Source organism: Ambystoma mexicanum, chromosome 8, assembly GCF_040938575.1.
Source record: "Ambystoma mexicanum isolate Mex_15411 chromosome 8, UKY_AmexF1_1, whole genome shotgun sequence".
NCBI lineage: Eukaryota > Metazoa > Chordata > Amphibia > Caudata > Ambystomatidae > Ambystoma > Ambystoma mexicanum.
Window position 1 is genome coordinate 215,422,881 of NC_090929.1, and position 27,436 is coordinate 215,450,316.

At 45.3% G+C, this 27,436-nt stretch overlaps 1 protein-coding gene across 5 annotated transcripts in view; it reads left to right on the top strand.

Annotated features, from left to right (window-relative positions):
* Nucleotides 1-27,436, top strand: part of SARDH (sarcosine dehydrogenase) — a 1,294,294-nt gene that overhangs the window by 660,391 nt on the left and 606,467 nt on the right. For all 5 annotated transcript variants that reach the window (XM_069609627.1, XM_069609628.1, XM_069609625.1 and 2 more), the window contains exon 14: nt 13,435-13,573. In XM_069609627.1, coding sequence (XP_069465728.1) covers nt 13,435-13,573 — 139 coding nt within the window. The remainder of the gene's footprint in view (nt 1-13,434; nt 13,574-27,436) is intronic.

Below are 27,436 nucleotides of genomic sequence, written 5' to 3' on the forward strand. Positions count from 1 at the left end.
TTGGAACGCACCAGTAAACCCATGCCTTTCAGCCTGAATCCTAGGACCTAACTGTCCTGGGTGCCCTGGATCGCTGGAGGATTACTAAAGCTGAAATACCCTCTGGGTATATTGATTCCCAGCAATAGCATGCTACCAACCACAGGAAGGACTCTAGTACCATGTTCTAGTACCAGGTTATGGTGGCGCTGCATTGGGTCTTTGAGTAAAAGCTAGGAAGAAACACTGGTGGTGATATAGCCATTTACAGAGCCAAAAGGGACCAGCCTGCCTTTATCCAAATAGGGGTTCCCAATACCAGAGTTGTGCTTGCATATGGGCCTGAAAGAGGGTGTTTCATATCATGGCAAAAGGTGGGGCGGCATAATGTCTCCCTTCACTCGCATTGCTGGAAGAAAACATCTGGCGCCATGGTGAACTAGTCTGCCTCCACCTGTAGAAGTTAGAGAGTTGAGTGTTTAGGTGAGAGGCAAACTGATCTTGCTTGAAATCACCCCATTATTCCTGAAGTCCTAGAAAGAGGGTGGCACAGCCTCCAGTTGCCGGAGTCCCTCCACTGACTGGAGCCCCAATTAGCTGCTAGGTTCAGGGACCCTGGCAGATACTCCACTTTTACCTTGATACAGTATCTGATGCAGAAATCCCAGAATGTGTTCACCATGTCCAGCAGAGACCGGGAGTTGGTACCTCTGATGTACCACACTGCTGCTGCGTTGTCCATGAGGAGACGCCTCACGCGGTGGGAGAACTGGCCTGTGAAGTACCTGGTCGGAAAAGAACATGCAAGGATCTCCAAAAATGTTTAACCAGCACGACTCCTGAAGAGACCATAGCCCTCCTGTGTCCATACCTGTTGCCCCACCCCCTGACTAGCATCTGATGCTAACTGAAGACTGGGTGAAGTAGCCCTTCTTCCCAAGGAGAAGCCACCCCCTTTGAGACTAGGGAGGTGAGCCTGATACGCAAAACACTCTCTAAGTGACAGAGCAGCAGGATCTCAACCCAGTCCTGCCCCCTTTAAGGGGCAATGTCTCCCCAGTGAACATGCCTACACCAACTCTTTTAGAAACAATGTCCCAAGTCTTCCTATATGGGTTGCTGATAATGTAGTGGGCATTCAACTGTGCTTGGCTGTGTTACTGACCCTTCCTGAATGCATACATTATAGGACCCGTGGTGTTATCTTCATTGTAGGGAGAGGCCAAAAAGGACCCAGACCCCTACCTGGAGAGGACGAGCCACTAGAAAAGTCCCACCACAGCTGGGAGAGGGCCTGCCCAAGCAACGCTGTGCTCAGCTGGAGCCTAGGCTCCTGTGTGGAGCCAGTGGATCCTTGAGGTAAACCAAGTGCCATATGTGAACGCCACAGCAAGTCCCAAGTTTCGAGGTCTTTGGAGGGAGGCTGAACCGCTGTCGACGTAGCACCCAAGAGCATTCCATTCAAGATGCCAGGATAGAGAAGGAACAGCAAAGAGGACTAGAGAAGAACGGTTCTGATGAAATGTAAGCAGCTGCCTTCCCTGCTGACAACCATGGAGACACAGGCACACAGTTTATGCCAAGAAAAGGGAAGAGGGCGGCTGAGCTCTGGATCAGTCCAAAAGGGAAAAAAATGAAAGTCGAGGAAAGTAACCAAAAAACCTGGTGGGGATACCATAGACCTGGAGACCCCAAGGAAGGGGGGTGAAAAAGAATGCCATGCCTTGCAAGGGATTAAGAGAATTCTAAAATTAAAGGAAATACCCATTGGAGGGGAGGTCAAGTCCCATACCCTAGAAGGTGTTACCAGAAGAGAAACTGGAGAATCTGAAATTGCCACGAGAGGAGTTGCCAGAAAGCTGAAGGAGACCACGCCATGGGAGGGTTCCGAAAGAAAGGGAAAGCCAGTCAAGAGTTCAGGCCCCAAACGGGGCTGCAAACCAGTGCCACTTAGAGGGAGAACTGAAGGAAACCAGATCCTCAATTAGAGGCTGCTAGTCCATGCTGGACCCTAAAAACCTATCAACTCTAAGCAGCTGAGACATCCTGGAAGGGTGAAGAAAAGACCTAATTTGGGCGCTTGAAAAGCTTACAAATCCAAATAACGGACTTAGGGAATTTGTTTTTGAAATGTTCCATTTAATCTGTACTTTCCAGAGGGATGCAGGAGTCTGTCCTTTTTTGTCAATATTGAAAACTAAGGAACTTGTGGGTAGTGCAGAGGTGTAGAATGGGTAGGGCCTGAGCGTGGAAGGCCCGCCCAAAATCTGTAAATGCCCACTCAGCAGCGCTCTGTGGCATTTACAGATGTTAATGTCATTGCGGTGGGCCCAACTACATTAGCTTCAGACCCCATTTGTTGGACTACCCCTTGGTTGTGAACTGTATGAGCAGGCAAAAGCCTGAGAACTTGCAAGGAACATTTAAAGAACCACTGTGGGGAAGGTATTCTGCACCAGCTAACACAAGCCACAGAAGGAGAGTGAAGAACACACTTTGCTAGGTTGAGTTTTCTTTTACTTTATTAGTGCCATAGCGTATGTAGGGACAGAGAACCAGTTTTGATTTGTAGAAGGCCTCCTGTCTAGCACCCTTTGTTTCCTTCTATAATGGTGCACCTTCATCGTAGCAATAGGGCTAGGTGAGGCATTGTTTTACTTTATTAAAGTGAAACACTTTGAAGCATGTCTAGTTGTCAGTCTCCTATGTTTGACCTAGTGCATTCTACAGATGCTTTATTTACCAGTTCAGTTCTTCTCCATTAGTGGAAGTGGGACCCAACTAGCATCGCAGAGGCCTGCACAAAGAGCCTGCATTTTCAATGTCTGCCAAGCTAGGCAGTGCACGTGGCATGGAAATGCAGCTTTGATGGATTATTGAATCATAATCGCCTGGCTAAATGCCTGACTGACCTTACTGGCAACATGAGGGTTCTCCAAATAGTGTTTTGAATGATGGTTAGTATCCTGAAAGGCAAACTCCGAGCATCCAACCTGGCGTCTTTCATAAAAGCCAGAAACTTCATCACCAAAGAGGGAATCAACTGGATTTATTATTAAAGCCCAAGGACTGGAGGAGGCCCACAGTCGAGGACCGAAGGAGGCTCATCCTCATAGGTGAGTCAATCGAGGCTGCACTATCTCACGCTAGGATATCCTTTATGCGGCCCCCCCAGCCCTGAGAAACACTGCCACCAGTCTGAGAAGTTTGGTAAAACACCAAGGAGTCCAAGGAGATCCACAGGGAAGGAACCAAAACTAGTAGTGTAACCCTTCCCAAACAAATTGAAAAGGATGTCTGTGGGGTTGGAAGACAGACGAGGGCGTAGGCATCCTTGAGATCCAGTTTCATGTACCAATCTCCTGGTCTCAAGATATCCTTGAGTGGTGATAATTTCCATCTTAAAGTGTTGGTTTTGGAGTAGTAGTAATAAGACTATATTCAGCTTCTGCCATTACAATATTGCATCAAATACAAAAAAAAATAAAATGCAACCATTTGCTACACTTTCAATTAAAAACCTCAGACTCACAACCAATCAAAATAATCAAATTGGTGGATTTCTAATAATGAATTGAATGTCCTACACAGGCACAAAAAAGTGTCATGAATGTATTCACCTAAGTTGGAAACAAAGCAACCGTACAAGACCAGATGAACTGCGTTTCCTCAAATAGTTCTAACATTAATAAAATGGCGACGCAACTGCCGCCTCCACAAAACCAACAGCTTACATGTTAACAGAAAAGAAGTCCTCAACAGTCCTGCTGTTGCAAGGGAAGTTCTTATTGTTGTATATCCAGGACATGCAAGCTCTCAGCAGCAAGATGTTTAGTCTTACCATTGCCATTAAATGCCTATGCACCGGCGAGCAAATTGCACAAATTGATGTAGCAAATGGTGGTGAGCTTCGATCCGAAGATGAGAAGCTCAGCGAACACAAGTTTTTAATGGTATACAGGGCCTGGCCATGCTCCAAGTCACTAGCTATCGTTTTAAGCTGTTGATTTCACCCGATCTAAGCTATTCAATGTTTTTGCCCAATTTTTTGCATATTTGTTACGGTTCTTCAGTCAAGGGTAAATGACCTGTGAGCCCTGCAGCGTTGGTTCACCCAGAGCATTTGTAATGTTTGGATTTTCTGATGAACCAGAAAATATTTTCGGACACAAATCCAAAAAGAATCATTGAATCAGCATGCCAATAACTGGTGTGCCAGTTTCCAGCCTTTAAGCCACCCCGCGGGCACTTGGGCCTAATTTCAGTGCCTAACTGAAAAACACTTGTTTGCGATCCAGGGCAAGACAGGGTGTGCTACCCCAGATCTTCCTACTATAGAGGACGGACCAATGAACCTTGGCCACCAGTGCCTGAATACATTTGTCAAGCTGGTGGCCACCAAACTCGTAAAAGGATCTTGCCAGGCCGCACAAACCTGTGTGAAGACTACTTTCCACCTGCTCCAGTTTTGGAGACAAAGAACAGTTACCTGAAAAACCCACCCTCAATAGCGATAGGCACTCACTACTTATATCTTAACTTCATTAATCAACCAGGTGAATTTGGGTTTTTTACTTCCAAAAGCCACCGTTTTGGTCTTAACCAGATTTAGCTTCAGACCATTTTTCTCGAAGTAGCTAGCTGAGTAACTCAGACAGCAACCAAGTCCATTTGGAGTCAGGTCAAGTAAAATGGCATCGGCTGAGTGGAGTAACTATTTAAAAAGGGTGAAAGTTATTCAGGGATAAAAACTGGGCTTAAAATCAGATAAAAATATGATAAAAATCAGGTGGTGCCTTTGGGCAGCCCTGTCTTACCCCTTTGTTAACCATCAATTCTGTAGGTACCCCTTGACCTGGGTGGATGGCGACCGAGGCCTTTGAGTCTGAATAAAGACAAATCAGCTGTAAAACCGGGGGCGTCACACCAAACTACTGCAATTTACCCCACAATAAGGAGCGGTTCACAGAGTCAAATGCCTTAGCTAAGTTTAAAAGGGCAGCGTAAACACAGCCACCTCCTTATTAAAACATATTGTTCAGTAATGATGTTTAAGACAAAAGCATGATGTACTGTGGTATAACCTTTCCTGAATCCTGGAGGAAGAATGTAATTTTCGCCACGCACAGAGCGATCCTTGCTTCCAAGCAGCTGGCAAAAATCTTAGACGCACAATCAAGCAAACAAATCTGGCGATGGCAATGGGGGTCAGTGTATATGCCCTTCTTAAAAACAGGGGAAAGCATGCTCTTTTTTTTTTCTCTCTCTCTCCAGAAAGCAGGAACAACCAAGGAGCGTGCTATCACATTAAAATGTTTCTGCAAGATCGGGGTCCACCAACCCGGAAAACCATTTCTAGATATCTGACCTGATACCATCGGAGCCATGGGCCTTTTCACGATTTGCCGTTTTCGATAGCCTAGGAAAGCATTAATGAGTTATGGTCGCTTTCTCAGCGAATTCATACCTCAGCCTATTACCTGTCCAAAGGAGTAAAACAGTCTACCAGAACGTCATTGAGCAGTGAGGATCTGTTGCATGATTTTGTAGGAGGCTTTCAGGGGACCGTCGCTAAGGCACCTCCGGTTCAATTTGACTAAGAGAAATAAAGCAAAAATGTTAGTCTCAGTTTGTGAGCCAAGGTTCCTTCTTGGAATGCCACAAGCGTCTTCCATTGGTTTCCTGTCATCAATTTCTTCGTGTCCACCTAATTTAGCATCAAAGTCCCTAATGGTGAATGAGTAACTTGTTGGAGTCTCTCAAATGTTTAACTTTCTCTGAAACCCTTGTCCTTCTTCCTTATTAGGAAAATATTTCTGGGGAACTTCTGCAGGTGAACGCTCTTATTCTATCATAGTCTTCGCTGAGGAATCGGACCTCCTAACATATGATGCGCCCTGGAGGAAAAAACTCTACTTTTAGCAGGCACCATTTTTGAGTAAGATATCCTTTCTTCTCTCCTGCATCATGGAGGCGTTGGCATCTCCCAAAAGCATAAAGCTATATGAGCTCAATTACTGGGGTCTAAGCATTCTTTGCCTCTTTGGCCTCACACTTCTAGAATCTTCACCAGAGGGGACACAAATCGAGCAGTCTATCCTGATAAGCCTGTGAAAACCTGTCCTGCTCTTTTGACAAATATCTTCCATACTTGGAGGGAATATTCCTATTTTAGTGTTGAACACAGGGGTTAAAGATACAATAAGTGGCAAAGAAAGCCTAGGGTGTTTGGCTTCTATTTGATTTCTAGTTTTCAGGAACTGAATGGGGTGGGATCCATTCCCTGGAATTGGGGGCCAGGGTGTTAGATATGGGCTGAACATAAGGATTTACAGAGTTCTGTAACCCAGGGGGACCCTCATCTGGATCCAGCAGATCTGAACCACCCTCGTGGGATACCGGAACCCCTTACAGATCTGCTGCTGATGGTACAGAGATGACCAAGCCAGTCTCCCTTGGTGATGGGTCCAGAGCTGCAATCCTGGTTACTTTGGCTAGATTATTTCCCTCCAAACCTGTGGTTCTTTTAATTGACTGATACAATTCTACCATAATCCCCCTGTTGTCCCTGCCTTGTGGTTGCCAGGTAGTGGGAGGCCACCGCAGGGGGTCACCTGCTCAGGGTGCTTCCTCTTAACATGGTCTGCAGAACTGGGCTCTGACTCACCATTGCCTGCCATGGCCCCTTGTGACTGGATAGCTAGAACAGGACTGCGAGACTTGTCCTTGGCCTCAAGCCCAGGGACCGTATCTCTCCAGGACTGAAATCACTGCACTGGCTCCCAATGACTGCGTCGATCAAGTTCAAAACCCTCTGCATTGTCCACAAGGCTGTCTGGGGCCTTGGGCCAAAATACCTTCAACTCTCTCTTCCTAAATATCTTCCTTCTCGAGCTCTTAGCTCGTCCGCCTCAAACTCCCACAGGGTCAGCCGCTTCTCCATACAACGAGTTGGAGGAAGATCGCTCTCTGCTGCAGGGGCCTCCCTCTGGAACAGCCTTCCTGCCTCCCTGAAACTTGAAGAGAACCATCTCCGGTTCCGGAAGCACCTCAAAACCTTCCTCTTTGCCTCCGCTTTCTCTCCCCCTCTCCCCTGCTAATACTACTGAAACTGCATTGAATCGGCAACTGGGCCACTCACCGTTCTCGGTCCTTGGCCCAGCCACTCTCCCCTGCACTGCCTCCCTGGCAACCCCTGCACTACGGGACTGTCTGTATCCCTACAGCCCCCCTTCCCAGCACTTGTCCGCACTTACCCTGCACTTGCCACCAGCCGGCCCTTGTTATTTATCCTGTATGCTAATAACCCTGTACTGCACTTTCCCCTCTCCTTTTCCCTCTTGCACTTCTCCCTTCCCCTCTACCCTTTGCACTTGCGCGATCTGAATGACACCTGGCCTAGTAGGATCGTTGTCTGTCTCCCCTTGTTCCCCCCCTGCCTCGTCGCGCCTTGAAACACTTGTGTATAGGCGCGTTACAAATGCCATATATCATATCATAGGGTTGTACTTGGAACACTTGCAGCCAAAGCTTCGGACACAGGAGACTGACTAGTCTGGGATAATGAAGAGTTATGAATCCGAAGCCCTATCTACTGTTTGGGAGAGGAAAGAGTTAAAGGAAACTAATTATTTTTCCATTCCTGTTTCTAATGGGCCTGCCTCGGACTTTCCCTCTCGGACAATAAATCCCCTAAGGGGATCTCCCCCCAGATCCTCCTCCTGAGCCATAGTACACAGAGGGCCAATAACCCTCCTGTGTACGGTTGCAATGCCACAACACAGAAAACCAAGAAAATGGCTGTGCTGCAGGGTTCCTTTGCCTAACAGGCTGGCATGTTTGCTTCTTTGTGTGCCTAGTACACAAAAGAAAACAAAATCTATAGTGCACACCATGATTGTCGGCACCTGACCTTCCAGAGCTGTGCCAATACTGTTCCTCTCACTCCCAAAGGTTGAACTGTCTGGTAATCTCTGTCTCAAAAGCCACTCTCCCAGCTTTGACCCGTCTATGACTAAGAAAAGGTAGGGACTTTTCTCACTGTGTAAACGGAGGAAGGACTTCCAGTCTTCTCGGTTTTTATGGCAATGCAGGATTTGGTGCTAGCAGGTCACCTGCTGTCAGTGGAATAATGGGGTTGGCAGTTTGAATTCTTTTCTGTTTGTGGTACTGCTGTGGATGCAACTCGAGAGTGCAATTCCATGAAATGGCACAGAGGCTTCCTATTATGCAGAAAACGGGCACCTAAAGTTCCATTATTTTTAGCAGTACTCAGCTGATATGTTCACTAATTGGGGAGAATATTGCTGACCTCGTCCGGCAAGGGCTTTCTAAAGGGTTTATTATTAGCATGCCTCAAATTGAAGTTATGGTACATTTGCATGTTTTTGCTTTTTCACGAAAATGTTAAATGTTAACTTTATGAATATTGTGGCAGGGCAACTGTCTTTCTAATGGAGTTGGTGCTATCTTACTAAAAACATTTCATGAAGAGATTATACTAAACAAACAAAACAGTTTGCCGACACCCTCATGACCCACTCTGGCTTTCCACTTCTCCTACAGAGGAGATATGCTGCAGTTGTCTGCAATTGAAGATGCACTCGCAACAGATGGTCCCGGCTACACCATGGACATCTGTCATCTTGGTGAGAGAACTGACCCCTCTCCCATGTGTTAGCGAGTGGCTCCCCCAATGGGTAGGGCTGGGCACAGTCATCTCACGGGAAGCTGCAGGCTGAAAGGGGAGTACTTGAAATGGGATGATTACCATGGAGACCATTTGATATGGGAGAGACCGGGATAAAGTGAGTTCCAGGGAATGGAGGATGCGTGAAATCTGAAGGGAGACTACTTTGGCCATCTTGGTTTTTACTGTATATAATGTCCTACCTTCTTAACCCATGACTTTATGTAAATCAGGGACTCTGTGTAAGACACAGCAGAGGAGGGAAACATCTGCAACACACACATTGGCCTTTAACAGGAGGCTTGGCAAAGGACCAACCCCCTGTTAGGATTTGACTACATATGGGAAGGAACAGTTCATTTGGGGAACCATCAATACAAATGATTTTTAAAGTGGATTCCAGATGGAACTCGTGTTGGTACTACAGATGCTCAATGGACCTTCCATGAAGGGAAGGCAAGATTTCGAGGGCAGCTGGCTAGTCCCTCCCCAACAACCACTGGGGTAAAAGAGAAGTGACTGCTAGGAGGAAGGCTTGTCTGCCATGGAGGACTGATGGTGCAGAGGCAGCCTGCCCAGGGCTGTGGCAGGCCCTGCAAATAGCTCTGAAGTATTTTCCTTCGAGGGGCCTGGTTAAATGGGCCACTGCTCTGCAAGACTAAAGGTGCAGCCTTTGGCAATGCTGGTTGCAGAAGCCAGCATTCATGACTTCAGCCTCACCAAGTTGACATCCGAATACTGCCGAGTTGCTAAGACTAACCAACCTTCCCATTGCTTGTGTTCAGAGCTATGCTTCTCCATATCGAGCCACTGGGGAATCCAGTGGAGCCATGAAGTGGATACCACTCCCTGCTAATCCCTGACCTTAGAGACGGACTTGGCACATTCAACCACCAAGACCGAATCATCTGCTTTTTCATCCTCAAACCACAATCCGTGCCATCTGAAAAAAATGCTATGACCGATTTATGAATGTTTAGGTAGCCTCTAAAAAGTGTTTTCTAGGTCTCCCCGGTCCTTTATACCTTGGAGATTATGGACCGTTTTGACACATTCCCAACCTTTTTTTAAAATACATTTTTTAGTAAACATTTTGAATTTCGTCATGTTTTCCTCCCGTCGTATTGTTTATCATTTGACCATCTAGCTGTGTTTGAGTAAAGTATCTTTTTTTCTAAGAACCTCGTGTGAGCACTCATTTCATTTTGTTACCACAGTGTCACTATTTTTATGCTTTGGAATGGGTTCTCACACCACCCAGGGTTTTGTTTGCCCCCGGTCCATGCTACCTTGGGAGGCAAGTGGCAAATAATTCATTTATGTACTGTTTTTACCTTTCAACACATCACTGCTGTTCTAGTAGCAGTGCTGAGTGGAGCATGTTGTTACGGGACCACTGCTTCCTGTGAAGAATCAAAGATGATTCTCCCCGAGAACCTGGCCAGGAGTCCTTCTCGTGTAGCCAGGGAAAGGCAGACCACCCTGGGGGTGGTGTTCTGCAGAAGGACCACATGGGCGGGGAATTGGTTCAGGAGAACTGGGACAATCCCTTTGCTGACTTCCCTCGAGACCCTACAATTCAAATGGCTTATTGTAGAATTGAAACAGTTGAAGAAAAGCATAGCCAGGACACTAGGGACTTCAAATACTGCAATGCCCCAAGTACTGGGATGAGGAAGAGGGATTTAGATGCAGTGAACTGCAGAATGCGGTCTAGTAATTCGAATGACCCACACCTGAGTGGGACATTTGAATATTTAAGGCCCCCTCAGGTGTCCAGGCCATTAGCAGTAGGAGGTAGAGTGGTTGCAGATACTTCAGTGGCAGCAGATGAAGGGAAACTAAGATGCTGGAGCGGTCGCTATGTTCAGAGCGGATGACAGTCCCAAGAGGGTTTCAAACCTTGATGTCCTTGAATGCAGAGGTTACACAGCAGGAAGCATTGTTGTGAAAAGCTTTCCCCCTGGCGAGAGAGGCTTTCCTTATTGTACGCTGTGCTCCGGTGGCTGGCGAACACCAGAGTGTTGCAGGAGCAAGGAATGCTCCTTTCCCGACTGGCGTGGGCAGTATCGTGGTATGTCCACAAAGTAAATTATTTTGAAAATACTTTGCATTTTTAAAGTATTTGTGGGGTAAGCGGTAAAAGGTGGGTGGGGGTGGTAGTGAGAGGGAAAAGGGGTCGGGGAGGGGAACCCCCCAAAAAATCAAAGTAATTTCAACAAAGTAAATTGCATTGAAATAATTTACTTTCCTGAAAATGACATGGAATCATTTGAGAAGAGACCTCTCTCTGACCAAATGAATCTCACAAGGCAGTTTATATGTTTCCATTCTGTAAGAAAGCTCAACAAGCTCTGACAAGTTAGAATCAAGTCTCGGTCTACCAGATATTAGTTTCCAGGGTCTTTATTTTTACCAATCCAAAGAATCTTTCCCTATGCCTAAGCCTTATTTTATAAAAGCAAGTCAAAAGGGTGCTCATCAGGATGTTGAACGTAACAAAATGTCCTTTGTCTGGGATCCTATCCTATCCTAACCCCATTCCCTAATTTCCAAAAGAAAACAAAGCAAATTGTTGGGGAGTTATGAGCTGGAAGGGGGATGGCTTCCGATCCCAGCCCTGTACCCTTTAACGGACAACACTTGTCCATAGGTCAAGTTCAAAATAGACCATTCTTGGTGTACTGGAATTAATTTCAGATGTTCCAGTCAAGGCCCTCTCTTGGTCTCTCCCACTTTGAGATTCCTTCTGCTTTTCACCGTCTGGGATTCTTGGTATTCTTCCTCCCCGAAATGGGGTTTTCTCAGTTTCTTCCCCAGTCTGGCACACTGCTCCTTCCCACTACCAATTCTAGGGTTTCCTCAGTCCCTCCCCGATCTCAGGTGCTTCTTTTTCTCCCCTGCCTGGGCGTTCTCTGTATCTCCCCACTCTTGGGCACTTCTTTCTCGCTCCCCTGTTCAGGTGTATTCCGTCTATCACCACTCTGTGTTCCTTTCTTCCTTTCTTTTGCACCCATATCCAGGTGACTCTTAAAAACAAAATTGAGACTTGAGGGTGTTTAAGACCTGCAAGGGCAAGCCTTCTCCAACTGAGACACCAATCTGTGCTCTCGGGTCCTACTCATTAGGATAGCTCAGTATCACCTGCTTATATCTGAAATGTCTATGTAGCATTCCAGTCTTTTCTCGTTTTAAATAAATTGTTCCTTCAAGTTGTTTTTCTTTAAGTGAGTACACATACATATCTTAATTTGCATGTTTACAGTGGTCTCCAAGTGGACATTCAAAGCTCATGAAAAAGTGCTACAATTAGTGCAAAGGATTTGTTGTGATCAACAGTAGTCTGTTCATAGGATCTTATGCAAAAACATTTACCATGGATGCTTCCTAAAATCAATCAACCAATGAACAATTTGCATTCTCTCATTGTGCTTACACTCTCATTCATACTTGTACATACTTACCCCAACTTGATTCATTCCTACAGAACACTCTACAAACAAATTCTTAAGGAATTTCTTTGGGGGAAGATGGACTTCCGTGCTGTGATCCTAACAAAATTACAATCTAAATACATGACCTAGGGCTCCATCTGCCTACTTGAGTTGTGACTTGGCAGTGTGACAGAGCAAGTGAATATGTGCATGACGGGCAGTGAGGTTTGGGAGTGTAAATTACGATGCTGTTAGTGAGTGAGGGGTGGTTTCTTAGGGGTTTGAAGAACTTAGTAGGGGAATATATGCACCATTGCAACTGATAAGGATCAAACTTAATATAAAATAGGTTTGTACATTATACCAAAAAAAGTAGGGCAAAACAATGTTCTGTTAAGCCGGGCACATATGGGACTCGTTCCATTAAATTGATAGCCAAGACTGCATACAAAAGTTGCAAATGACAATCTGTCTCTCTTGCAGCATAAGTCTTTCCAGCAACCTGGTAAAGTGTTGGTAGGAAAGCAAGTAGTGTGAGATAGATGGAAGGGGACCAGAAGAGGTGTGGTTGGCCAAAAAGGAGAGGCCTTCATTAAGGAAAAGGATTTGGTGGGATAACTAGCAAACGTGGCAGTATTAGCAATGAGGAAACATGGTGTTGAAGCTAATGGTGACAAAGGAGGCGTGCGTTAGAGTAAGTTGGTTGCAGGGTGGTGATGGCAGAGGGACATACAGGTGTAGGTCGGTGTTGTAAGTTTATGATTTAGAGTATTAGATGTATATTAAAAGTGGAGGGTACAGCAATGCCAGACGGACAGGCAGGCTGATATTCCTAAATGTGGAGTGAAGGAAGGAGGAGGCGAAATGGATAAGGTAAAGCTCAAAGGTGGTATGCGAGTTGAAGCGTTTTAGAGGGTGTCCATATTGCAGGCAGCGCTTGAAAGGGGGAGCAGAGCAGGCATCCTAAGGAAAGTGAGCGAGAGCTTGCAGAGCAGCTAGGAGGAGGGCGAGGAGCACCGGCTGGCATGACAGCTTGACGCCAAGATTTGAAGGCCCTATTGTGAAGGTAATGAGCAGCCTTCCAGGCTGACGTGATCTCAGAAGTGAATGGAAATGTCAGTGTCGGGAAACCTCATTTAAATACCTATTTTAAAATAAAAAGGGGGGCTATGGGTTTAGCACAAATTAAACGAGACTTTTGGGAAAGTGTCATAGCAGATAGTTCTTCTCGTTTCTTGTTCTATTACCTCTTCTCTCCTTTTGAATCCTTAAGCAGCAGAATGTGTGCTCTGTCCCTTCTGCTCTGCCATTATTTTGTGTCTTCTGTTTTAGATCAAGCAAGAGTGCCAAAGCTGCAGGAACGCGGTGGCCGTGTTTGACATGTCCTACTTTGGAAAGTTCTACTTGTCTGGGCCAGATGCGAAGAGGGCCGTGGATTGGTTGTTCACTGCGAACATGGGGAAGCCTGTCGGTCAGTATAGCAATTTGGGTGATTGCATTGCTTAATTGCACCAAAAAAAGTGCCAGTGCCGAAATATTTTCTTGCACACCTGGGACACATCAGGGCGGGCAAATCCCAGCCCACTATTGCCACCACCTACAGCTACGCACCACAGTGGCCGCATGTTCAGGGTTAAATCTGCAACTGCCACTACCTATTGTGGTTGAGGGTTGCACTACCCATAGCAGATGTGCAATTTACCTAAAATAACATAAAATGCTAGTTTAAGGCCAATGTGTGAGTGCTTCATTATACACATCATTGTTAAGATTTTGCTCGGATTCTAGAAGTGACAAGTGGAACATGTTGACATCTATCGAAAGAAAAAATAAGCATATTTGTTTTCCTCCTGCAGTAAATAGATTGACAAATGCAGGAAAAATCATTCCTGAACTGGTGAACTGGTCTGCCAAACACTGCTGCTAAATCTTTCTGTATAGGCTGGCAGTAATGCCAGACACTCCACTTGGGGAGTGGCCTTTTTCCCCTGTCTTTGCCCCTTTGCGGATGCTGCTGGCTAGTGACTGTCCCCGTGTTGTCAACCCACACTACTGGGATAGTGTTACTGTTTATTACAGTAGTTGAGCTACACCATTATGCAGTATTACCCTAGCCGCGTGTGGGTATGGCCAACACAAACACCCACCATTGTCGCTTTCCCACTTGTTATCCTTGGAAATAGATAACTAGCACTGTCCAGCCCACCTGGGTCTTCAAATTCATGAATGCCAATGAGCCGGCCCAGGATGAAGACTGCAGCGTTCACATTGTTGCTTGTTGTGTGACAACTAAATAATGAGATTTAAATTAATAAAGTTGCAAAAACACATAATCATAATCCGACAGTCTGAGAAAATGAGTGCCAGGGCTCAGAAATAAGTGCCAGGGCTGATCTCTGTCAAACACCACCACAAATGAAGCCCTGGACTATTGTGGTATCTCTCAGGGCACAAAGAAGGAGAGCTTACACCGAAACGGACACCTTTTTTAGGCACATAATGTTAGGTGCCTTGGGTGTTTATCCGGAGATTAAGGAGTGGCTGAGGCAAATGGAAATGAAGGTGTGTAAACAGTATAATAGTTGTTCATTGATGAAAATCTGATGAACTCTTTTCTCCATCAGTGTCCGGGAGACTAATGGCAGCCAAATAGAAGGCCTCCATTTTCTGATCTGCCCTACTCTGCTCATTGACCCAGGCCATCTACCTGCTCTCCTCCAGCCTCCCAGCCCTACCCTCCACACACCTCTGCACCACAGCCACTCCTCCACCTATCCGCCACAATTCCATTCACCATGGAAATGGACAAGGGGCTCGACTGGACCTCTAGGGTCGTTTTGCTTGGCGGCTTTCTTAAATGTCGTTTTCTTTCTTGTGAAAACATAGGTTTGTGCACTCCATGCAGTCAATTCTTTCAAAACAAAAAACTGCCCTTAGAACACTAGATGTTTTGTCCATGGTGCTAAAGGCAATCATTTTCAGACTGTACTGTATGGTTATGACCAGTTGCCTGCATAAACGGCCCGTACACAAGTTGGGCTGTGGGCTACGATCCCCGCTATAGTCTGCTAAATGTGGCATTATTGCTTAATAAGTCCACCTGCCTCCATGGCCCAAGCAGAATCTTTAATCATCTGTGTGAGGGAGTGGGTTCACCTCCGTATTGCAAACCATGGGCTGAACAATCTCTGTGCACTCCTGTGTACTTGAGATTTTTCAGCAGGTAGATTGACTCCAGGCCACCACAACACATACCCCTGAAAAGAGCCTTTGAATCACTAAGCCCGTGTTTGAGGCCCCGAGTGCCTCCACGTTAGTTTTCCCATCGCCTGCTTCCTCCTCTCCCTGCCCCTCCCCACCCCTGCCTACCACATCTGTGATTGGCCGACCAGCTAGGAAGCACTCTTAGCCGAGGGCCCTAGGGAAGCCTTGCCCGGGCAGCCAGCCAAGGGGCACAGGTAAGGGCAGCTCCTCTATGGGCTGCTCAGGTACCCTGTTTCACCTGTTCACCCTAAGACGCCTGAAGGACCATGCTACAGTGGCAATTAAGGTACATCTTCTATGGGTGGTGAACACAGCCATTACTGTGCTCAATTAAAACCATGACACTTATATTGCCTTTGCCAGCACTGTTCTGATTTACATTCTGCCCGGTAGCTCGCTGTGTTCTGAATCTAGGTACATTTCACCCTTACTGTGTCCTGAATCCAGGCACATTTTCCCACTACTGTATGTTCTGAATCTAGGTGTATTTTTCCTGTTACTGTGTGTTAAAAATCTAGGTGCATTCACCTACTTCTAGACACCATGCCCCAAGCTGCCCGTATCAAAGCTGCAAGCTGGCGCTCTAGAAACCTAACTAATGACTTACCCGGCCAAGCTCTCCCCATCTTCCTCAACGGACCGGCCCTTCCCCCACCATACACTCAGCCCTCTCCCCCTTCAGCACACCCAGTTAAATGCTCACCTACTTCCAAAACCCAACCATTACCCACCCGTCCCCCCTCTAACATTTCTCTTATCCCAAATCAGAGCTGCACACTGGCAAGCTAGAATCGAAAACATCAACCCCTCTAGCCACCCTCCCATCTCTCCTCTCCAGCCCTCCACCAAACTACTCCCCCACCCACATCCCCCCAACCATTTCTCCACTTCTCCCTCTACCCACATCTCCCTCACAACCTCCCCTTACCCCCACTAACTCTCACTTCTCATTGCTTAGTGCAGCCACACTGGCCAACACCAATCTCAACAGCCAGCCCCCCCACTTGCCTCTGGTCGCCCAAACCCTCTGAAAGGGCTATGGTCCCGTCCACCTCAGCACCCACCCCCTCTTCTGCTCCATCCAAGATCCCAATCCTTGCCCCCTCCCTACTCTGCCCAAATCTCCCCACCCAACACTGTCGTAGCTCTCTTCCCCTCTCCCCACAACCCTTCTCCTTTCCACACAACCTCCAAATATGAATTGCCCTCTTAACGCTTCCATGCCCTCTTCTGAATCCCCCCATCCTTTCCCCTACTGCTTCCCCACTCCTCGCAACCCCTGTCCTATTGGTTATTTATAACGTGCTTAATACCCAGAGGTTTCCAAGCATGGACCCGGGGATCTAACCTGTGCTGCTCTGCGTCGTCTTGCTTTCAAGATGAGCACGTTGCCCCCTGAGCCCACAACATACCCTGTGACCCTAGCCCGGTCATACCCCCCACTCCTCTCCACCAACACACACCAACTTCATTCTTTTATCTGTAACCCACCCCCCACCCACACCCCTGGAAACAGATCCTGCTCTCTTGCATTTTTCCATACTCCTCAACGCTGGGTCATGATGTAACATCCTTGATTTTTTTCAGAAGAAATCCCAGACGTCCTCGTCATTGCAGAGACCTGGTTTGCTGATGATTGGGAACCAACTGCACACAAGACCTTCCGTGCCCCCCGTTTTCCCCCAGAGTACCACCTGATTGTACAGAACAGATCCAGCAGAGGAGGGCGGCCTGGTTTCCTACATAAACACCAGATCCCAGTCCTACTTGAGGACAACTTAGCCTGCAGCACAGATTATGAATCCCTGCTTGTGACATTGCATCTTTCCCCTGCTACCACCCACAGCTTCCTACTCCTATACAGACCCTTGGCTAGAACAGGAATTGTGCACAACTCTGTGACGCACCATCAACCACATTATTTCAGCATCCTTCTCTCACCATATGAGGAGAATTCAACATCTCGGTTGATGTTCCTTCAAACCCCATAACCCACTCTCTCACTGATAACCTAGTGGCACTCAACTTAACACAACTCCCACTCTGCAGGCCACACCCTTGAGTGGTATTCGGGGACACAAACCTTATTCACCACCCCCCACCCTCTAAGCTGGACAGATCACTTTCCAATCTTCTTCACCCTCCTGACCTCTCCACCCTCGCTCTCCTGGCTCACCAGCCTGCCCTCCCCAACCCCTCTCTGAAATAAAGTCACTATTAGCTTGGATCAAGCCAAATCCCTTCTAAGCTCACTCCAGGAAGGTTCCTCCTCCCCATTGAATGCTTCGATCACTGGCTCGCCAGTGCCCTCATCTCCTCACTCCAATCAAACGTACCTCTGAGACCAGGCCCCAATCCCAAGTGGTACACAACGCACTTCAAATCTATCAACTCTCAAGCACCAACTGGATTGACAAGGGCCTACCAGTCTGAAATTAGAAAAGCCAAAAAAAACTTCTACAGGAACTGAATCTTCATCTTCGGTAACCCAAGCCAGAAACTGCACAGAATAATCACATAATTCAAGCTGCCAGGCTGCTCAACCCTCCCACAACCCCCACAATGCCCAATCTCTCTGCGACACCCTGTCGGAACACTTTCACAATATAGGTATTGATAGACACTGTGCCATCCTTTCAAAACTAGCACTGATGCCCCCATCCTTTCCTGTTCTCCACCCAACCCCAGACCTATCACCTTCTCTATGCAAGTCTTTTCCTCTTTCTCCCCCCATATCACACCCAGAGTTCCTCAAGCTCCTAGCGCAAAGTCATGCCAGGCTCCCCTTCCCCTTTTCTCAAGAACATCCCAACATGTGCAGTCAGCATTGCATGGTCCATCCTTAACTAGTCCCTCTCCTCAGGAATCTTTCCTAAAGCCTTCAAAACTTCTAACATCAAACCTCTCCTCACAAAACCTTTGCTCGACCGACTCCTCCCTGCCAAACTCCTGGACTGCACTGCATATAAACTGCTATTCCTCTTTACAGAATCCAACAACCTCCTTGACCCAGCCCAAACAGGCTTCAGACACCTCGGAGGAATGGAGTCCTCTCTTGTGTTGGATTGGGATTTCTTAGAAAGAACAGCAGATGTGGAAGGATGTGCAGTGCTTATCCTTCTCGACCTATCTGCTGCCTTTGATGCATTGACCACACCATACTCAGACTGCGCTCCTTAGGAATCAGACTCTGCCCTAAAATGGATCTCCTCCTTCGTCTTGATAAGCTTGCAAATGATGCCCCCCCTTTCTCCTCCCTCTCTCGCCCTATGCTGAAATGGCTCCCACAGGGAGCCTCCCTGTCTCTGAAATATCTACTGTAGCCTTCTACCAACACTCATCCGATTTCATAACCCCATCTGTTACAACTATGCAGACATCCAGATCATCTTCAATAGCCCCAAATGACCAGCCTCCACCCGCCCTGACCTCTTTGCCTGCTGATCTGATCTCGACCACTGAATGACAATCAACCACCTCCTCCTAAACCCTGGGAAAATGGAAATACTTGTATGTAGAAAATCTGCTCTTTCCCCAAACTATCCACTGGCTACACTCCCTAGGACTTGCCCCACAAAATCCAAGGTTTTTACAGAAGTTCATGCCTGCGGGACTCAGATCCATCCTTCTCCCACTGCATCAACTGTGACCAGAACCTGCTTCTTTCACCTAAGAATCCTCAGGCAAATCTTCCTGTTCCTCAACTACCCACACTGAATCTCTGCTAACCTTGCCATCATCCTCCCCTGCATTGTGCCTACAAACACTTGTCAGGCACGTTATAAATGACTTATCATATCTACATAGACTATGCAGACTCCCTTTACCTAGGCGTTCCAGCATACCAGCTCAAGAAACTCCAAAGAATCCAAAATGCTGCTGCCGGTCGTCTCCTCTCACCTAGAGAGCATATAAGCACCACGTGCTCCCCATCAGCCACCTGCCCACCTTTAAAGCCATGTGCATCACTTACTGTGCCTTCCACAACATCAAACCCAAATTCCTCCAGGATAATCTCACGTGCTCCCAACCCACCAGGAACCTCTGATCTGATTTGGATTTTCTCCTAGTTATCCTCCATTACAACTCCACCAGATTGAGAGGATTCCCTTTCTCGCCTAAGCCCCTGTCACCTGTAACTCGCTCCCTCTCCCCATCTAATGCATTGATAACCACCTCTCCTTCAGAAAGGCCCTCAAAACGTGGCTATTCCCTGCAGCAACCTGAAACGATCATCCCCACCCCCAATTCCATCACCACAGGCTCATTCACATACATCAGCCTCACTCACATCTAAACACCAACAAGTCACATTTGAAAAGGATGCAAGCAGTTGTTGCAGCGGCCAACCTAAACAGATCGGATCAAAACACGGACAACCCTCTTATTCATAAACCCACAGGTGGGTGCCAGCCATTGTCGCAGTGGCCCACCCTACTCCCTCAACCTGCAGACCACTCACTATACACAAACGCACATCAGCCCTGCGGGCCTCCTTCGCTCTAACTGGTGCGCTCAGGCTACCAGTATACAACTCATGACCGGCTGATGGTAACCAGTACTTTACCAAAGAAAAGTATCGGGATAGTGTGAGAAACCTGAAGGTGTCTCCTTGACTAGTCCACGGGCGTCTGTCATCCAGGTGGCCAGGACTCGGCCATCGCTGTTGGATCCAGTTCCTGTGGGTGGAACAGTGAGTGGAAGTGGGACACTTACAGGTGAGATAAGGTATCCCCCTTCTTAGGACACCTTTTCCCCAGCCTACCAGGTAGGATACACACTTTACCCCTACAGCACCCTGCCTTTTACGCCATGAATACTTTTGCGTATTATGAAGTACGACGGACTAACACTCTGACATGTCCCAACACCAGTGTCGGGCATTTGACCAGAACCGCACACACCTGACGTCCCTTTCCCTTCCCCACAGGGATAAAAGGTAAAGAACAGGATTGCAATAATAGCAAGCCAGACTGCACCACGAGAGAGCTAACTCAGCACGGCAGTTCAAGAGCAAGAGAAAGATGGAGAATACCAAGAGGGTTACAAGGAGAGAAGCAACCTTGCCCTTTCCAACAAAGGCCTGTGAAACCTCTGCAATAGGAATTGTAAGACCATGAACAATAGCCATTGTGTGTTGCAGCAGATGTCAACTGTACACAAGACCCTCCTCCACTGATCACAAATCTGGGTAGAGATGCTGGTCTCCGTGGTACCAACCTTGATTCAAAGGAGAGAGAAAGCCAAGCGATTTGTCACAGCTGGTGAGTCGAGGGGAGAGTCGATAAGAAACCGAACTGTGTTGAACGAAAAGTAGCAAACGGCTAATTGAATTGTGAAAGGCTGTTGATGCTAAGAGGGTGGGAAACCAGCAACAGAGGAGTCCAGCACCATGTGGGTGCTCACTCAGGAAACTGTGTGATTACCCAATTATTTAAACTTTTAAACTACCATAACCAGAAGGCCTTGGGGAAAGGCAAGAAGGGGGTCAAAGTGGTCATACAGGGGTCTTGTAAAATCCTCTTTTTCAAACCTTAATGACTTTAGACTTTACAATCACAAAGAAGATTAGATTAAAAGCCATAGTGAACCCGATTGAGGGAGGTGAACAGTCAAATCAGATCTGAGCCCAAAAGAGGGGGATCCCAGGGTGAGAAGCCAACACCCACTGACTCGTGAATGCAACAAAGCCAAATACGAGAGGGGTCTTTGCCTGGAAGAGGGGGAACCTCAGGGTGAAGCAAGATCACATGAATAATTTGAATTTTTCTTGAACTTTTGTTTTAATACTTTGAGCCTGACAGGCACTCAAAAACAAGAGCACATAACATACGGAGGTCCTCGTATCATTAAGGAACTTTCTAGGAATCTGTTCCCTGAAGAAGGGGGATCCAGGGGTGAAAAGCATGACCCAATGTATATGTGAAAAGGAACGCTTTGTTATTATTTGAATACATTAGACCCACAGCGGCAAGAGACTTTTTGATAGAAAAAAGACTTAACCACCAAAAGCCCTGATTGCTGAAAACAGAACTGTTTGTGCTGAGAAAGCTCGAGCGTGATTAAAACGTGTGGATGGGAGACCTCATTTACTGCATCGTGACGCATTATTTGTGAACACTTCCTTCTTTCTTAACATTATCCCACTCTTTTTTTTTGTTGTTTTTAGTGTAAGGATTGGATACTTATATATACTTATATATACTTTATTTTAGATACTGCATGAAATTATTTATTTTTTCTAGAACTTACATAAAGCGGTTTTTGATAACTATAATCGCTCGCCCTGGGTTAGCTAAAAAAAAGCATGTTTTGTTTTTCTATGCTATTAAGCTTAATGAGTTCTAACACGCTTTAACCCATTCCAAGATGGCGAACTTGTATAAGAGACAAAAAAGAAAGTGTGCACGACTCTCTACACAGAATTTATAGAGTTGATGACTGTATAAATAGTCCTCCTATTGTGTCTGTTGCCCTAAACTTGAACAAGCGGTCTGTTACAGCTAAACGCGTCGTTTTTCGTGTTTGTTTCTCCTGTCCTGGACATTTGATGAATTAAAGTATTGATTTTTGGCTGACATAACTTGGTTTCCTGCCTCAGTGTTTTGCTGTGATTACTGCAAGCAAGACTGTTTCCCGGAGTGCCTTCCGCCTTTCCTGGACCTAGGTTCAGGGTTTTCAACATTTAAACACGCCGAGGGAAAAACGGCGTTGGAAAAGGCACCCGCTCCACTTACCAGCAGCAAAACGCAGCATTCGCTTTTTTTCTTATAAAGGAGCTGCGGATTTTCGCTCCGGCTTGCCCAAAACTTAAGCAAGTACTGTGAAGCATCAGTTCCAGCGTGCAGTGACGGACTTGCCACATTTGTGGCCGGAGGCATCCTACCATCGGAGGGTGGAGGCGCAATCGACCGCAATGGTAGGTCCAACACTGTTTCTTTTGGTCACCTGTGTTTTTAATTGAAATAAGCTTCACTTAAATTGGGCCGCCGTCTGAAGGATTGTTTTTAAAGCACTTTGGTTATCTGAACATTTTTGCAAAGGAAGTGAGAATCTTTTCTCTGGTGAGACAGCAAGCCATTGTCAGCCATCATACAACACAGTATGTCTACACAGAAGGACAGGGAGAACGTACGTAAAGAGCAAGCAGTGTTTTTATTTTGTGAGACACAAGCCTGTGTTGCTGCAGGCAGGCCGAACAATAAACCGCCAGACACCCAGTGTAATGAGGAAGTGAGACTTCTCAGATAGCTGGAAAAACTCCAGAAAAAGGAGATCAGTAAATGGTGGGAAGAATATTCGTTACAACATTATATCGATATGGGACGCATTCCAAGAGGCTTAAGAATACAAACTACACCAACTTTTGAGGAGCAGGACCCGGCCATGCTGGAGGAGTGGGGTGAATCAAGTAACAGATGTTCTGTCACATTCCTTAACATTCTGATTAAATATGCAAACATTGATCGTCTAAAAGCACTGACTAAAATAAATGAGATTGAAGAACAATTTAACAAGTCCAACCCAAGTGAAGGCAAAACCATTCGAGCAAATATAGAAAAGGGACTGAAAACATTTGAGGAAGAAATAAAACCGCGTAAACAACGAAAATTTCTCCGCGACAAAGAGGACTATGAAAAGGGCAGAGTCCTCACATTTGCCAAAAGATTTGATACTCTGCGGAGAACATTTCATACAATAACATCTCAGGTTGAAAACACAGCATTAAGTATACCATCTTCCTCTGATGTAGATTCCACGGAAAGTGAAAATGAACAGCCCCAAAGAAAATTAAATTTTTTAGAAGAAATGAGACTCTTAGGGATGGATGGCAGGGGCGGAACCAACAAAAAGACAAGAGGACAAGGACGGGGAAAGTCAACAAAGTCGCGAGGCACAAGAAAACGAAGAGGAGCAACCGCCTCAGATACCGGAGCAGTGGACAAAACAGACAGACACGCTCTGGGACAAAACATCGATGATGACACAAAACACATCAACAGATATGTCAATTGTAAATTTAACATCACACACTTTCTCGTTGGAAGAACAAGAGGTGCTTAGACTTGGATTGAACTTTTGCCCTTCAATGTTATATAATTACGCCGAAACAAGAATAGATTTGACAAATATATGCGTAACATCCGCTTGAAGAAATTCTTTGCTGTCAATCCACCCAAGACCAAAGACGAGGAGCCGCGATCGGGATATTCTCCCCTGATAATAGAAGACATGAATGTTTTACGAGATCTCGTTCATCTACAAACCGAGTGGCAGGATGATGAAGACATAAGCGACCCCCAGTGGGAACTTATGAACATTAGCACTGACTGGCCTAGTAAGAGCAATTTGAGACTTAAATCACAATTTAATTCAATCCTGGTGGCAACATAGAGGCTTTTCAAGATCTGGTGATAACTGACCTCAAAAAGATAAGGAAAACTAAAACCAACATTTCTAAAAATAACTTAACTCGACGAGAGCAAGAGATCCTTTCGAGCATGAAAAGACTGGATGATATCATCAAACCCTCTGACAAAGGTACCAACATTGTCATTATGAACAGGTCTGATTACACTACTGAGGCCAATAGACAACTGAGGGATCAGAAATGGTATAAATTGCTGGATAAGGATCCATCATTAGAAATGAATGATCAACTTTTTGAGTTGCTGATGAAATGGAAGGAAAAAGGTCTTTTGGAAGAAGATATGTGTAAATATTTGCATCCAAGATTTCCAATGATGCCCACAATTTACTTCTTGCCAAAAGTTCATAAAAGCAAAACAAGACCTCCGGGGAGACCCATAGTGACTTTATGTGGGGCACTATTTGAAAATGTGTCTAAACTAGTAGATGAAATATTGATAAAATTTGTCACAAGCTTGCTGTCATATTTACAAGACACAAAGGATTTTCTAAACAAAATAGACGGCATACCTTGGGAAAAGTCATATCTACTAGCCACATTAGATGTCTCCCTGTACACTTCGATCAGACATACAGATGGATTAAAGTCCTGTGAGCATTTCTTAAACACTAGATCATTGAATTATCTCGAACATGGAAAGATGATTTTAGAAATGATCAATCTCTGCTTAACTAATAACAGCTTCTTATTTGACAATAAGTTTTATACCCAATTACAAGGTACAGCCATGGGGACTACGTTTGCTCCCTCATATGCAATTCTAATGATGGGATGGTGGGAAAAATCTGCAGTGTGGGTCCCCTCCAATAGTCACCTAACAGATAAGGTGGCCCTGTGGCTGCGTTATATAGATGACTTATTCGTAACATGGGATGGACCCGCAGACGAATGGTTGAAGTTTGTGAAGTTACTTAACATAAATGAATACAATCTCCAGTTCACCGAGTGCCACAGTAAGACCACCATTGTCTATCTGGACATACTTGTTAATGTGGACAACGACAGTTTGGTGACCGAATTGTATAGAAAACCAACTAACTCCAACACACCATTGCATGCAAAGAGCAACCACCCCACGTCTTTGAAATGGAGCATTCCCTATGGAGAATGTATCCGCATTAGACGGAATTGCTCGCAATTGGAAACTTATGATGAGTGTAGACTGATGGCACAAAGATTCCAGCAAAGAGGTTACCCTAAAAAAGTGTTGGAGAGAGCCTTTCATAAAGTACGGCAAAAGGATTGCTCGATTTTGCTAATGCCCAAGGTTCATATTGAAAATGAAACAGAAGAACAAGACACACGTCTCATTTTGACATACAGCAAAGCCTCCAAGAACATTCGCCAAATAATACACAAACACTGGCATGTACTTAGGCAGGACGAGCATCTGGGACGTACCTTGGGGCCCAACATTAATATTACTTATAGGCGTTCAGCCTCTTTTGAAAGATAATTTGGTGTCGAGCTATATGAGCCCTAGAGAAGCACCTGTGACTCTAAGCTGGTTAAGTACCAACCCAGAGGGTTTTCAAAGATGCACAAAATGTAAGGCTTGCAAATTTGCAAAAAATATCGAACAATACCAACATCCTGTTCTGAAAAATAATGTGATCATAAAATCTAGAATCGCTTGTGAAACAGAGTACGTTGTGTATGTCCTTACCTGCCCGTGCGATAAGTGGTATGTAGGGAGTACGATCGGCAAGTTAAAACTTAGAATTTTGCAACACATCAGAGCAATCAAAAATGTTGATCCAACTTACCCTATGGCCCTACATTTCCAAGAAAAGCACGGAGGAGAACTCGACGGCTTTGGATATTTTGGAATACATGTTATCCAAAAAACAGCAAGGGGGGGAAACCGAGAACTCCTCTTGCGACAAATGGAAACCAGATACATCTTGGACTATGAGACAAAGAAACCCCAGGGCCACAACCTAGATGAAGAATTATACACATTCCTATGAACTTGATAGGGCTCAAGAGCAATCTAAGCAAAACATTGATCTGCCAAAGATGATCCCAGACTGAGGCATGTTTAGTTGGGTTCCTGTCACCTCAAACATTATGCGTATTCTAGACTTTCCTCTTTGTTTAAAATATATGGCTTTTTTATAATATATTGCATTTATAGGATTGCGTCAACCCACATGTAAAATGTATTTGATTGTTATCGGTTTTTGGTCTGTTTCAAACATGGGTGTTATGTTTTCTCACAATGATTAGAGGGTCTATATATTTTTTTACCATTCCGAGATCCACAAGAATACTAGACCTCTCTAGTCTTTTAGTTTTTACTCTTTCTCTTCTTTTTCTTGTAAGGGCAACCAACGGATATTCTTTGTTGAAGTATTAATGCAACACAATGGAATAACCGTTACTTGCACCTCTTTCTTAATTTCCAATCTGTCTCTTACTCCTATTGGTCTACATTATTTTTTTACATTTACATTTTTGTAAGTGAGGTTTTATTATGTGCAGGCAATTGCCCTAACAATGATTTGGAAAATTGTTTTTAATTCATGCAAGTAACAATTGATTCAAGTGTAAAATAAATCTGTTTTTAAGGATGCACTAAGCATTTTATCATGTTCCGACATAGAATTTTGTCGTGAGGCTGCTAAATGCACTAGGCACTTTATAAATTTTGAATTTTCATGTTATCAAATGCACATAGCACTTTAACAACATCTGTTGTATTTTGCAAATTTTGCACAGCTCGTGAATACTGGTAAAGGTATTTGAACGGGTAAAATTAAGTACACTTGAATCGAAGAATTTAAAAGAATGTGTGCACTACGCACTTTGTTTTAGATACTGCATGAAATGATTTATTTATTTTTTCTAGAACTTACCTCACAAAGCTGTTTTTGATAACTATAATCGCTCGCCCTGGGTTAGCTAAGCATGTTCGGAAAAGCATGTTTTGTTTTTCTATGCTATTAAGCTTAATGAGTTCTAACGCGCTTTAACCCATTCCAAGATGGCGAACTTGTATAAGAGACAAAAAAGAAAGTGTGCACGACTCTCGACACAGAAGTCATAGAGTTGATGACTGTATAAATAGTCCTTCTATTGTGTCTGTTGCCCTAAACGTGAACAAGCGGTCTGTTACCGCGAAATGCGTCGTTTTTCGTGTTTGTTTCTCCTGTCCTGGACATTTGGTGAATTAAAGTATTGATTTTTGGCTGACATAAGTTGGTTTCCTGCCTCAGTGTTTTGCTGTGATTACTGCAAGCAAGATTGTTTCCTGGAGTGCCTTCCGCCTTTCCTGGACCTAGGTTCAGGGTTTTATATATATATATATATATATATATATATAAATTTTTTTTTTTTTTTTTTTTTTAGTACAGACCCTTTTATTTGACGACATCACTAGGACTGCCTTATTGTTTGATGGTCAAAGCTTTCTCCCATCTTAGATTTAGATTAGGCGTTTTTCCAACCTACTTATACAGCTTAATAAACACCCTTGAACTGTGATCACGTGTCTGTCTTTACTGTTGCCATAGCCAGTGAGGGCAGGAAATACGCACTGTATTCACATCCTTACACCACGCCTCAGCTGCACACCTAGTGGACCCATACAGGTAGCCCATCTCGTGTCAAAGATCTAAAGGGATTGCTGATAAAGCG